The sequence below is a fragment of the Gadus chalcogrammus genome, chromosome 10 (genome assembly GCF_026213295.1).
Source record: "Gadus chalcogrammus isolate NIFS_2021 chromosome 10, NIFS_Gcha_1.0, whole genome shotgun sequence".
Taxonomy (NCBI): domain Eukaryota; kingdom Metazoa; phylum Chordata; class Actinopteri; order Gadiformes; family Gadidae; genus Gadus; species Gadus chalcogrammus.
Window position 1 is genome coordinate 12811719 of NC_079421.1, and position 13531 is coordinate 12825249.

Below are 13531 nucleotides of genomic sequence, written 5' to 3' on the forward strand. Positions count from 1 at the left end.
TACAGGCCTTCATCGCACATGCCACACACACACGCACACATTCATACACTTACACAGAATCAATCTTTGAGACAAGAAACTGAAACTGTCACGCACCAACTGCCTGTTCACATGTGCAGCAAATGTACACAGAGCAGTGTGCACACACACACACACTTTTGCGCGCAGAAACACACACACAAATGTCTGATCCGTGGCACCACATTTCTGTCGCTCCCAGGGCATCACGTCCCCTCATACACAACAAAACGTCTTCTCCACCTCAAGAAAGCATGAACCACTTGCCCCCTGTGTACACCGACACAATATGAACGCTATCTCCCCATACCGCCCCCTATCCTGTCTGTCTGTCTGTCTGTCTGTCTGTCTGTCTGTCTGTCTGTCTGTCTGTCTGTCTGTCTGTCTACTTTTGTGTCCTTTGTGATCACTTCACTTCTCTCCATCTGCGTCGCTTAATGTTTTTTAGCCTTATTCATACGTTGCTAGGTTTTCGTCATTTTGGAGCATAAAGAAATATCGACATTATACACAGATGCCGAGGTGAACTCAGGCCACACGGCTGCGATGGCAACACCGCTCAACCAGACCGGTTTTGTCCTGTTTTAATCGGTCGCAGTCTCCAAGCAGCTTCCTCTCAAGCTACATTCTGTGACATCCCCTTCTCATCTTTCCTTGCCCCTCTAAAGTGCAATAGAAAGACGGCCTTAATAGTCTAGGACGGAGCCTTGAGAGCGAACGCTGGGACTGGGAGCCCCAGCCGTCCCTCCGTGGGGCGTTGTTTATGGTCCTTCATGCTGTGGCCTCCCGTCCCCTCCAGGCCCCAGTACTACAAGCTGATGGACGAGTGCGTGGCCCAGATCGTGCTGCACCGGAACGGCGCCGACCCGGACTTCAAGTGCCGCAACCTCCAGCTGGACATCGAGGGATTGATAGGTGAGCCGGAAGGGGGAGGCGGACGCGCGGACACGAGCACACGCGCCGACACGCGCAAACACAAACGCAAGCACCAGCGCGTACCTGCAGCCCCCCCATCACCTCCCCCTCTTTTGGAGCACCACTCAAGTGGTCGTCCTTGTTTAAACCGTGTTGATTGGATAGGAATACACACGTATATTTATATAGTTTTGTATGTTTCATTATCTTTGTTTTGATTTGAAGGCTGCTGATGTCGCGTTTGATTGTGTGAGTGCGTAGGGTCCTTGAGTGCCCCCCAAAGTGGTCGACACATAATAACACAGAAACACGTTCACTTGTTTCTGTGGTCAACAAATGCAGTTCCCCAGTTGAACCACAGGGGGGAGACAGAGTGATGTGCATATGCTTCAGTGAACTAATGCAATTTAAAAAGTAAATTTATAAACAAATTCACTTGGCAAAACGAAGACATTAGAGCACTAAAGCCATGTCCACAATTACATTTGCCATGTTACTTATGCAGATGACACTCCTTATGTCCATCTCTAACTCCTGTACGAAGGAATACTCAGACTTTGGAGAAATAAGGTTGTTTTCATCTTGCCCATAGTCAGACGAGTATCTATGTAACATTTATTTTCTCTTTGTCTGCCCAGTGCTTGAGTTAGCCTTTGCCCAATTTAGCCCAAATCAATGGAGGACAGGGCTAGACTATCACCGGCAGTGGTGTCTGGGTTAAATACTCCACTCTGTCTTCTCCAAGGCTTGTGACTTCACACATCTTCAAATCTTCATCATCTTCGCATCTAAATCGTCTTCACACATCACAAAGTGAAGAGTCTCGCACATCAAAAACAAACACATGTAGCTCTAAAACAATCCAACTGTGATGAGGGAGATAGCTTCAATATCAGGTCTGAAGCGGGAATGGTGGATACAAACAAAGAATTGGACGGTGCTTCTGGCTGGACGATGGGAAAGTGGAAGTGTTTCCAGTGTAGCCATTATGACTGCCTTCCTTTAGCTGGCTTACTAATTGCTGACTGGTGGATATATTCAGGACTGCTCGCGTCCTAAAAACCTCAAGCACACAGCAGGACGCCGCTCGAAGCTCCTTACGTCTTAATCTGTCGTGCGCGAGCGGATATCAACCCTCTTGGCGGGGAGTCAGGGAGCCCCGCCCTTCTGACACGCACCGCGCGTGCTCGACTCCGCAGGGAGTCGGAATAAAACATAGTAGAAATATAATGCTGCCTGAGGCGCAGAGGCGATCGATAAAATCTCTCATTATTCCCTGACCTTTTTTTGTGCTCTTTATCTGTCCACCGCATTTATTTCACTCCAACCGTAGGCGTAGAGTCTTTCAAGCTCCAGGATAGTTGCTACCTCAAGTGTGTGTGTGTGTGTGTGTGTGTGTGTGTGTGTGTGTGTGTGTGTGTGTGTGTGTGTGTGTGTGTGTGTGTGTGTGTGTGTGTGTGTGTGTGTGTGTGTGTGTGTGTGTGTGTGTGTGTAATGTATAATACACAAAACCAAAGTGCCACTGAAAGTCGAAACCAGCGACGTGTTACTCCCTCGGTCTTCACACCCCGGAGGACTGTCTATGAGCTGTCGGGTGGGCCGTGCAGCTGAATGGACTACTGCACCAGGCTTGGGTGTTAAAAAAAAGGGACCACTCCACTAAGGAAACCAGAGCAGAGAGAAGGACAGGACGTGTCTCAAGAGTTCAATACTCTTTTATGGCAGCCCTCTCTAGCCCACTGCAGGAGGCTCTAATTGTGCCGCTGCTAAATGTGTCCCACTACGAACGTGCGTACGTGCACATTCGCTTGCACACATGCAAACGCACAGAGACCCACTCACACACATGGAGACCCACTCACGGAGTCACTCATACCAGCAAGAATGGCCTCCTTTAGCGCTGCCAGAGTTATTATCAGTGGAAGGCAGCCCAATTGTGCCCTGCATACATTATTTAGTGTTTTTCTTTGAACTCTTACAATTCTTCACACAGTCACACCCCCAGCCCTCCCTGTTCCGCACACACACCCACACACGCACACAACCCCACACAAAACCCCCCCCCCCCCCCCCCCCCTCCAATAGTAGTCTGCTGTTGAGCGTGTCCCATTTAAAACCCCACCACCATGACAGAAGCAACGCCAACCTCGCCCCGAGCCCCCTTCATGTCCACGCCACAACAAGACCGCTCACAAATTCCCCTGCATGCACTCCGTTTTACACACACTTCAGCGCCGTTAGCCCCCGCGCCTTATGCTGTCCCGGCCCCGACCTCCTCCTCCTCCTCCTCCTCCTCTTCCTCTTCATCCTCATCAGCTCTTCCTCCCATCTTCTCAGCGTCCACTCCTCACTTAGCATAGGCACACGTTTAGCCGAGCTCTACAGTTTTCATTAACCCCCCGACGTTAATTGCAGATTAATCTTCATTATTATATTAAGCCTTTGGAACATATGGTGTCATTTTCTTTCTTTTCCTTCCCCCCCCAACCGCTACTAGTTTTTGAAGTTTACACGCTTGTCATTTCTCACACGTTTCCCTTATCCTTCTGTCTTCTGGTTAAACTTTAATTCTGCTCTTTGGCATGGGGCATCACTGTCTTTGCCGTCCAATTACCCGGCAGCCTTTATCTGTGTGCCAAGCCGCCCTATTCGCTGCACGTGCCCACTCTGCCCCGAGGCCCCCAAGCCACCTGTGGACCCCTGCAATTACACAGGAAGAATACCAAGGAGATCTGCCATTGGCTCATCCCGGGCTGCGGCTCAGCCTCAGCCAACCGGAGCGTCTGGCGATGGCACCCCCCCTCCTTCCACCCAGACTAGTGTTGTTGTTGATCCGGGCAAACTTCATCTCGCTATTCATCTTGTATCTCTGGACGAAGAGGATGGGAGGAAACTCTAGTCAGGCTGCGCAGTCAATCTATTGGTGGGCTTTGGAAATATGAGCTTAGTTTTGTCTCCTTCGTCTCCCACAGAGAGAAAACACGAAAAAGAGAGTGTGTGTGTGTGTTTGTATGTGTGGCAGCAGCGTCTACCAGATAGGATTCTATTGTAATGAGATTCGGCTGCCATCGAATCACGAATCTGGTCTCTGAGAAGTGTGATAAGGAAAACACAAAAGCAGACAGATAGGACACTGGCTGAGTGTCTGTCTGAATACATTGTGTGTGTGTGTGTGTCACGCTGAAGGGCACGAAATATTCACAGCCAGACATGAGCAGGTGTGTTGTCTGAAAATCCATCTCATCTGACTTATCTTTCCCTCTCCCCTGCACCCTCTCCCCCTCCCCCCCTCCCCCTGTCAGACAACATGGTGGACCAGACCAAGGTGAAGACCAGCGAGGCCAAGGCCGTTGAGCTGGAGAAGAAGGTACACACACACACACATACACACATACGTACACACACATGCACACACTTCCCCGCATGTACGCACTCCCACGCATACACTACTTCTGCACCATGTAACCGACGCTGCCTACATCGTCCTTCACTCGGGGAAAGTACATACATACATCAAGGCACACTTGCACGCACCGCCGACGGCACTGCGCTCCACCCGGGCGGACACAGCGGGACCTTAATCAGACCCCCCCCTCCCCCCTCGGGTGGGCTGGTTGCAAATGAGCAGGGGGGGGGGGGGGAGAGGGGATGAGGAGGGGTATGGACGAAACAGAGATAATTTAGTACACACGCACGTGCCTGCTTGTGACGGCGCCGCGACAGAAACGCTCACGCGCCAGGGCCGTCGTCAGACGCGTGGACGAGCGCAGCGACACCAGCGCGCCCAGACGGGCACGGAGGGGGTAAATGCCTTGATTGCGGGGGGCTGCTTCCCTGGTGTTTCTGTCCTATTATAGAAGTGACAGGATAATTGCGACGAGCGAGATGAAACTAGGCTCAGTCTTAAGCTCTCGCACACTTCCCCACACACGCGCACGCATGTAGTTGATGCAGTCGTGGTGCATGGCTGTACACGCACACATGCACACATGCACACATGCACACATGCACACGCGCCCCTGATCGCCGTAGTGGTGTATGATGGTATAATTGCAGCTCGACTCGTTTTGGTAGGGATTAGAGACAAGGCTGTCAGAAATACGACGGCTAGAGCAAAGAAAAATCCGCTGTCAGCAAACTACACAGCTGTGTGTGTGTGTGTTTGTGTGTGTGTGTGTGCTGGAGCTTATTTGCCAAAATGGTCAAAACAAATGCTTGGCGAAAATCCTTAAAAAATAAGTCCTCCACCGTTTGACGGTGAGGAATATTAAGATTAGGTCTCAATCATGGTTCTCCTCCCAAAGGGAAAGTGCCCTGAAAGGAGAGCTGGTCTGACAGCAGCACGGTGTCTGTCCCTGCAGTGTGAATTATACAATGAAATCGAAAGACTCCCTACTGTGGGAAATGCATTCTCCAGCTCTTTGACTGCTGTAGCTCCCACCGGGAAGCTGTGTGTTCCCGCACACCAGCACTCAGACGCACTCACACACATTAATACACGCACGTACACGCACATTAATACACGCACGTACACGCACACAAATGCACGCACGTTCACGCACACGCGTATGCACGCACACACATCAACACATCCTGGAGGCTCATTAAGCATTTGGGCGGTGGCTGTCACACCATTGGCCGACTTTTCCAAATAATAATTCCTCAGGATGAATTATTTATGAGTGACTTGACCTTTCTCCCCCGCACCGCACACACCTCTGACATCACCGGCCCCAAAGTTTCCTCTCCACACGGTCGGGCCCTCCAGTGCATTTCACCCACATGATTGGAATTATTTTTCTCATTTAACAATTCCCCCTTTTATTTCTTCCTCCTCACCCTGGCCACTTTTTTTGTAATTCTGTTTGGTAACTCGCAAATGTCACAGAATCCAGTGTATCCTTTACGGTCTACAACATTGTTTTATTAAACCTTTAACCCTTTTAGCCAATCAATGTTTTTTTTAAAGGTCTTAATATTCCCGTATATACGAATGTGCGTACGGCCGATGATTCACAGCCTCAAGCAAACTACCGCTAATCACCCATTGTGTAGCAGAGCGATGCGATTAGGTTCGCCGGCACACTGATATATCCGGCAGACGTTGATTGGGTAAAAAACCAAAGTTTTCAGAGCGGGAAATGGGGTCACATGGCAAAGAAGGCCGGGAACCACTGATCTATGGCGTTATCGCTTTTGGCAGAAAATGCATTGAAATTAGTCTCTGTCACAAATGTCATGCGTGTGTGTGTGTGTGTTTGCATGCATGTGTCTGCGTGCATGTGTGTGTGTGTCTCGTGTGTAGCTTGACGTCGAGTTGACGTCGCGCCACGAGCTGCAGGTGGAGCTGAGGAAGCTGGAGGCGGACTACGAGGTGCGCCTGCAGGACCTCAGCAGCGAGAAGGAGCTGCTGTCCTCCTCCAAGCAGGAGAAAGACAAGGAGAACCAGGGCCTGCAGAAGAAACTAGGCACACTGCAGCAGCAGGTACACCCGCGCATAACACGCTCTCAAACGCACACGCACGCACAAGGATGGAAAGACGCCATCAATTGAAGGATTTGTTTCCCCTTGTCTGCTAGCTCTGTGATGCAATGTTCTGCCCTGGCAGGTGTGCACGCAGAGACGGAGGGTTTAGTGATATTTATTTTACCCATCATTAGTTCCCTCTTATTCAAACAATTCAAAACACGGTGGTAAAAGTGTGCACTCTGCGGAGATGATGGTTGTGACAAGCTTCCATTCTGGGAGGCATGCAAAGCGAAGGTAAGTGCAATCGAATCTCACTTCAGTGTTCTGAGTGGGCTGTCGAACAATTTGTGAATACCAGCACTTTGAAAAACAACTGCTGTAAACGGTGCTCTGACGGTGCTCTAACCGGGTAATGACAGCATGTCATAAGTGAGCTGTACACGGCAACTATTGTCCTGTTGACCGCCACCTCTACTTGAGCGTCCTTGGCTTCCACACATCAAACAAGGTTCCCAGTATTGACACCTTGTCTCCATCATCAAATCATACGATACATGATCCTCCAATCGGATGGCATCCACCTTGTCAATGGAGCCTCCATCACTGCAAAGAGGGTGTGGTTCGGGCCTTGCAGTTGTCGCTTCACCTCGTTACACAGTCAGCTGTGGAAAAACACAATTATTTTAATGTTGCACTCACTTTCAAAACTTGGCGATCCCTCTGTCACACTGGATCCTGTTAAAAAGTTAACACGACTTTCTCGATTTCTTTCTGTTTCTCCCCTTAAAAGCATGTCACCCGCCAGAGGCTTTCATTGAATACTACCACGCGTTTTACAGTCTCATTGTGCGAGCACTTGTTTCTGTTAAGAGTGACAAGAGCATACTCACAGCCCCGTAAATCGCCCTGCGGAGAATACGCTCAGAGACGAGAACGGCGGCCCTTATCTTCCCAACGCCTGGGTACATTTTCATCAACTCAATCCTGGGACTTGTGTGAAGGAGAACACTTAGCTGTGAAGTCGTTCAACTTTTCCCCTCCCATTCGAGCCGCGATTTATAGCCCATCTCGGAGCGAGTGCTCCGAAACAAAGCCCAGTTTGGCTTGATACGGATAAATAGGCGGGCAATGTTCTAGGACGAAGGGATGTTAGGCCGCCCCAGAGCAGCGCAATGGTACTAAAGTTCCCCTGCACGCACTGCACACACACACATTCAACAAACCGCACACAAAAAGAACTGCGCACACACACGCATACCAGTCCGCACACTAACACCAGATACCATTCCGCAGACACTAACACACAACATTGCGAAGACACTAACACGCACACCATTCCGCACACACATATACGCTCGGTCAAAATGAGCCACGGCAGGAAGGAAATGATGTATGGTGAGGCATCAACAGCATCAGTGCACAGCAGACATCCTCCTCCAGCCCCTGGTCCATCTCGATGTAGTCTTGCGTCGAGAATGGCAAGTTGAATTAGGGGCTGGGGGAAATGAGGGAAAGAGAGAGCGTAAAGGGAGGAGGAGGAGACTGAGGGCTGCAAGGAACGGCGTTATGACACGTTGCAGCTCCTGACGGAGCGGGCTGTGTGTACCGCAGGAACAGACCTGGACCGCGTAGCTGTCACAGTCCTGCTGCCCCACCAGCTGGGCCTTGCTGCTGTCAGGCACATGCACACACACACACACACAGACGCATACACACACATGTGTGTGACCCAGAACAGTCTGTTCTGAGCGCGTAATGCTGCGGTCGGATCGTCTTTGTTCCATATGTCTAAAAGTACGTGTGTGTGTGTGTGTGTGTGTGTGTGTGTGTGTGTGTGTGTGTGTGTGTGTGTGTGTGTGTGTGTGTGTGTGTGTGTGTGTGTGTGTGTGTGTGTGTGTGTGTGTGTGTGTGTGTGTGTGTGTGTGTGTTGATCTGCGTGTTGATCGGGGCATGCGCCATGACGCTGATCCGACGTGTCTGAAGCCAGCAGGAGCCTCTTCCCTCTGTGCATGGACCCGTGCGTGCACACACACACACACACACACACACACACACACACACACACACACACACACACACACACACACACACACACACACACACACACACACACACACACACACACACACACACACACACACACACATATACAGGCCCAAAGCCTAACCCCCCTCCCCCTCCTCCTTCTCCTTCCATCAAAGGCATTAAAAGAGAAAAACAGCCTCTCTCATCTGGTGACTTTGAGAAGCTGCCCATCAGGGCCCCTTCACACGTTGCGGTCTGTCACCGTCCCAGCGTGTGATGGCGGGTCCAGCTCTTCATCTGGCGCCGGCCGCCTCTTTCAAAGAGCCGGCCTTCTGAGGGCCGCCGCGGTTTGGCAAGCCGCGGCGGCGTTCATCACCGCGCCGTCCCTCCTCCGGGGGATGTGTGTGTGTGTGTGTGTGTGTGTGTGCGCTGCAGAGACGTGTGCGACAAAGGCACTTTGCATGGATTGACATTTGAAACAAATGCAGAAATATGGCCATCCGTGCCCCATGCACGCACACAAACGTATGACACGCAGGTATACCTGGAATTATTTAAGTGCGATTAAAAAGCTTTTTTTTATCTCTCCTTCTCCGTCTCTCTCGTTCCCTCTTCTGTCTCTTTGTGCCCGTCTGTCTGTTTCCCCCCTCTCTCTCTCTCTGTCTTTTTCTCTCTCTTTCTCTCTCTGTCTCTCTCTTTATCTATCTCTCTCGGTGTTTCTCTCTCGCGCGCTCTGTCTCTGTGTCTCTTTATGTCTCTTTCTCTGTGTCTCTCTCTGTGTTTCTCTCTCTCTGTGTTTCTCTCTCTCTCTCTCTCTCTCTCTCTCTCTCTCGCTCTCGCTCTCTCTCTCTCTTTGCAGATTGAGAAGCTGTCCCAGGACCTGGTAGAAGCCAAGACCAAAGTGGTCACAGTCCTCGTTCCCGTGCCCGCGCCCGCTCCCGCCCCTCCAGTGCCGGGACATGCGTGCATGCCTCCCCCTCCACCTCCTCTTCCGGGAATGCCGGGTCCTCCACCTCCACCCCCTCTCCCGGGAATGCCGGGACCTCCACCTCCACCCCCTCTCCCAGGAATGCCGGGACCTCCACCTCCACCCCCTCTCCCGGGAATGCCGGGTCCTCCACCTCCACCCCCTCTCCCGGGAATGCCGGGACCTCCACCTCCACCCCCACTCCCGGGCATGGCTGGACCACCCCCGCCACCCCCACTCCCCGGCATGGGCGGACCACCCCCGCCACCCCCACTCCCCGGCATGGGCGGACCACCCCCGCCACCCCCACTCCCGGGCATGGGGGGTCCCCCGCCGCCTCCACCTTTCCCCGGGATGGGTGTTCCTCCTCCACCTCCGGGCATCGGCATGCCCCCGCCGCCCCCTGGCAGCTGGGCCCACGCGGCCCCCCCCCCGCTCCCCTTCGGCCTCCAGCCTAAGAAGGAGTACAAGCCAGAGGTGCAGCTGAAGAGGGCCAACTGGAGCAAGGTAAGGCCTGTCTGTGGGGTACGGTGTGGGTACGGTGTGGGGCTCGCCGCCGCTGAGCCTCTGCCATTAACGCGGGTGTCATGCCAAATTTGTACCGGCTGCCAAATTTGTAACGGGCGCGTCATCCATACGTATCCATTCCAAACCTGTCTGGCAACAGATGATCGCGTTGTCCGTTGCCGGGCAGGTTTCAAATAACATTCGCGCTCATGTTGCCAAAGACGAAATAACATAATACAGTTAACGGATCGCTAGATAGCACTTGTTTTTACTTTATATTTGTATTGTATTTAATTGTTTAATCAAATTTAGCTAGTAAACTGAGTGTTTAAAGCGGGTTTCAAAAAACATTCGCGCTCATGTTGCCAAAGACGAAATAACATTATACAGAAAACGGATTGCTAGATAACACTTTTTTTTTTTTTTTGTCAAAATATATTACAGATAACGGATCGCTAGATAGAAGGTTCGCGAATGTCCGTTAACCTTTCACGTCGTTCGACGCGATCGTCCGTTGCGATCATCTGTTGCCAGGCAGGTTTGGAATGGATTACGTATGGATGACGCGCCCGGTACAAATGTCTGGGATTCATTTTGGGATTCAATTCCGGGGCTCTGCGGGGTCGGCATGCCGTTATTTTTTATGAAACGACCGAACAGAAGATAATGTTTTTTTTTATGCCAATACACTATAGCGCCCTCTGTAGGACAGTCCCGTGAATTGGACTCCACAAGAATTTCGTTGACGTCTGTGCCGTAACTTTATATATTTATAAAAATGATAGATTCAACCAGCTAATATAAGTAATGAGGCAGCAAAGAACCCCTCAGCCATCCCTATATAGAAATCCCACCACACTCTAATATTCAGATTTCTCTCTCCGATGTACCTCATTTGACCTCGCAAGACAAAATTGTAAAATATAGATATTTAAATAAAGTTATATGAAGTATCTATTCTAGAATGATTAGGTTCATTAAAGTTAATTTGTTACATGTCTGAGTTTTTGAGAGAGAGAGAGAGAGAGAGAGAGAGAGAGAGAGAGAGAGAGAGAGAGAGAGAGAGAGAGAGAGAGAGAGAGAGAGAGAGAGAGAGAGAGAGAGAGAGAGAGAGAGAGAGAGAGAGAGAGAGAGAGATTCTAACAGCGCGCGTGTGTCATGACTATATGATTTGTGCTGGGTTCCTCTCATCTGTGATGGTTAAAACATCAATACGGCCCTCTGTCTCCCTTTAGCCTAAAGCTACTGTTTAATGGCTTCACTCGGCTTCGTCAGCATTTAGCCCCTTTCGCTCCCTCTCTCTCGTTCTCACTTTCTTTTCTTCCTCTCTCTCTCTCTCTCTCTCTCTCTCTCTCTCTCTCTCTCTCTCTCTCTCTCTCTCTCTCTCTCTCTCTCTCTCTCTCTCTCTCTCTCTCTCTCTCATTACCTCCCTCATTCTTTCGCACTCACGAGCGCGTCTTTCTTTCAGTCGGGTGCGTGAGAGGCCTTTTGGCGAGGGTGTCACAGAAATTGCTTTTTAATAAGGCTGCTTCTTTTAACTGCGCCACCGAAAGATAATTAAATCGCTGCTCAAGAAGGACAGCCTTCTTTTGTAGTTTAAATTAACTTATTTTTCCTCTCCGCCACCACCACTCTGTTGCCCTCCTTTGCCATGGCTTTGTTTCCATCCTCCTTCCCCTTCTCTCATACACACACACGCATATACAAACGCATATACATACACACTCACACAGTCACACACACGTATACACAATCTCACACACACGTATACATACACACACACTCACGCATACACACACGTATACACACTCACATACACGTGTATACACACACACACGTATACACATGCGTATACACACTCACACAGCCAGTCTGTATCTTTCACCAAGGTTTTCATCCCTAATGACAGGCATCACATATTCCTCTGTTTTATCTCCCCCGCCTTCCTCACGATCTCTCTCTCTCTCTCTCTCTCTCTCTCTCTCTCTCTCTCTCTCTCTCTCTCTCTCTCTCTCTCTCTCTCTCTCTCTCTCTCTCTCTCTCTCTCTCTCTCTCTCTCTCTCTCTCTCTCTCTCTCTCTCTCTCTCTTCTCCCCCCCCTCCTCTTTGTCTTTCGCTTGCTTCTTGCTCTATTGATGTACTTAAAAAAATGTAATGTTCACAGGAACCACTCGGGCTCAAAGTTAATTGTAGGCTTGGTCCAAATTGAGAGGGAGTGGGTATATAGAAATTATGGAGGAAGATGAATGGGGCGGGCCCGAGTGTCATTGTGAGATGCAGCATAAAGGATTTAATTTTTTGTACGGAGACAGAAGAATAAAGTCCAAAGTGACTTTAGGTTTTGGGTGCCGTACGGCAGCAGATATCACAGTCGAAACCCCCAATGCTGACCTTTCACAAGCTGTTGGCTTCTTTCTTTGTTTTCTTTTCTTTCTGTTATATTCGGCCTCAACAAAAGATCGAGGGAGCGTTTCTAGCCATCGTCAGCCTAGCGACACTCGGATTTAGTCTCGAAGTGGTTGGTAAACGTGTGTCAGGTTTCAATGGGGCGGTGGATCTGTAGCTGTACCTGCTAACGGACGTAGGTAGGGACAATGAGGAGTTCTTGTATCCTGTAGTGGAGGTGAAGATGGAGCAAAGGAGAGAGTCGGGGCAAAGTACCTCGGCTGTTCTGCTGTTTCTGCTCATTTATTTAGGCACCACTTCTCCCCTTCACAACCTGTAGCTCTGCCTCCTAATTAACTCTTCCTCTGTCTGAGAATGGCTCCTCTCACGGACCGGCTCGCTGAGCTGCTGGCTTATAAATCATTATTTCTCCCTCTCTCCGTTGCTCGCTCCTTTGCCTTCTCTCTCTCTCTCTCTCCCTCTTTCGCCCGCTCTCGCCCGGCCCCCCTCTCCCTCTGCAACTTTCACCGTCAATTATATGCAATTGCATTGATAACAAAAATAGATATCAACATTGACGGAAGAGTATGTCATCATGTGGGTTCATGTCTGACAGATTGGACCAGAGGACCTGAATGAGAACAGCTTCTGGACCAAGGCCAAAGAGGGCCGCTACGAAAACAATGAACTCTTTGCCAAGCTCACGCTGGCTTTTTCCTCGGCGACCAAAAGTGAGTGTATTCTCAGCAAAATGGCTTGTGTGTCATTTTCTTGTAAGGTTTTAGCTTGATACCAAAAAACTAAATTCTGTATCTTCTTTTTTTCATCCCTTTCCCTCCTTATGTACCATTCCACTGCCATCAGCTTCTAAAGGTAAGCACTGAGACGCGTTCAAACAGCTATACACCCACCCCAAACATTCTCATTCTCTCTCTCTCTCTCTCTCTCTCTCTCTCGCTCTCTCGCTCTCTCGCTTTCTCGCTTTCTATCTTTCGGTCTCTTTCTCTCTCATTCATTCATATATATGTATACTCACATCAGTCCCCCCAATGCATCATGCCCCCGGATTAGTGGGGACACACATGTTTCAGTCTCTAAGCCAGCGCACACACAGGCAGTCTGTTTCACCCTTTCCCCTCTCCCTGTGGAGGGCAGGCTGCACATTTGCATTCCTTCAGCAGCATAGTGTCAAAACAACCTCTCCCACCAGCCCCCGAACACACCGCCCGGCCCACACTGGCTCTC

The 13531-nt window shown here is 50.3% G+C and overlaps 1 protein-coding gene across 1 annotated transcript in view; it reads left to right on the forward strand.

Moving 5' to 3' along the window:
* LOC130390999 (protein diaphanous homolog 1) overlaps positions 1–13176 on the forward strand; it is a 43113-nt gene extending 29937 nt beyond the window's left edge. The window contains exons 12-17 of the mRNA XM_056601186.1: positions 818–933; positions 4236–4300; positions 6239–6418; positions 9288–9902; positions 12903–13017; positions 13151–13176. Of these exons, the coding sequence (XP_056457161.1) occupies positions 818–933; positions 4236–4300; positions 6239–6418; positions 9288–9902; positions 12903–13017; positions 13151–13170 (1111 nt within the window). The 3' untranslated portion in view covers positions 13171–13176. The remainder of the gene's footprint in view (positions 1–817; positions 934–4235; positions 4301–6238; positions 6419–9287; positions 9903–12902; positions 13018–13150) is intronic.
* The last annotated feature ends 355 nt before the right edge of the window (positions 13177–13531 follow it).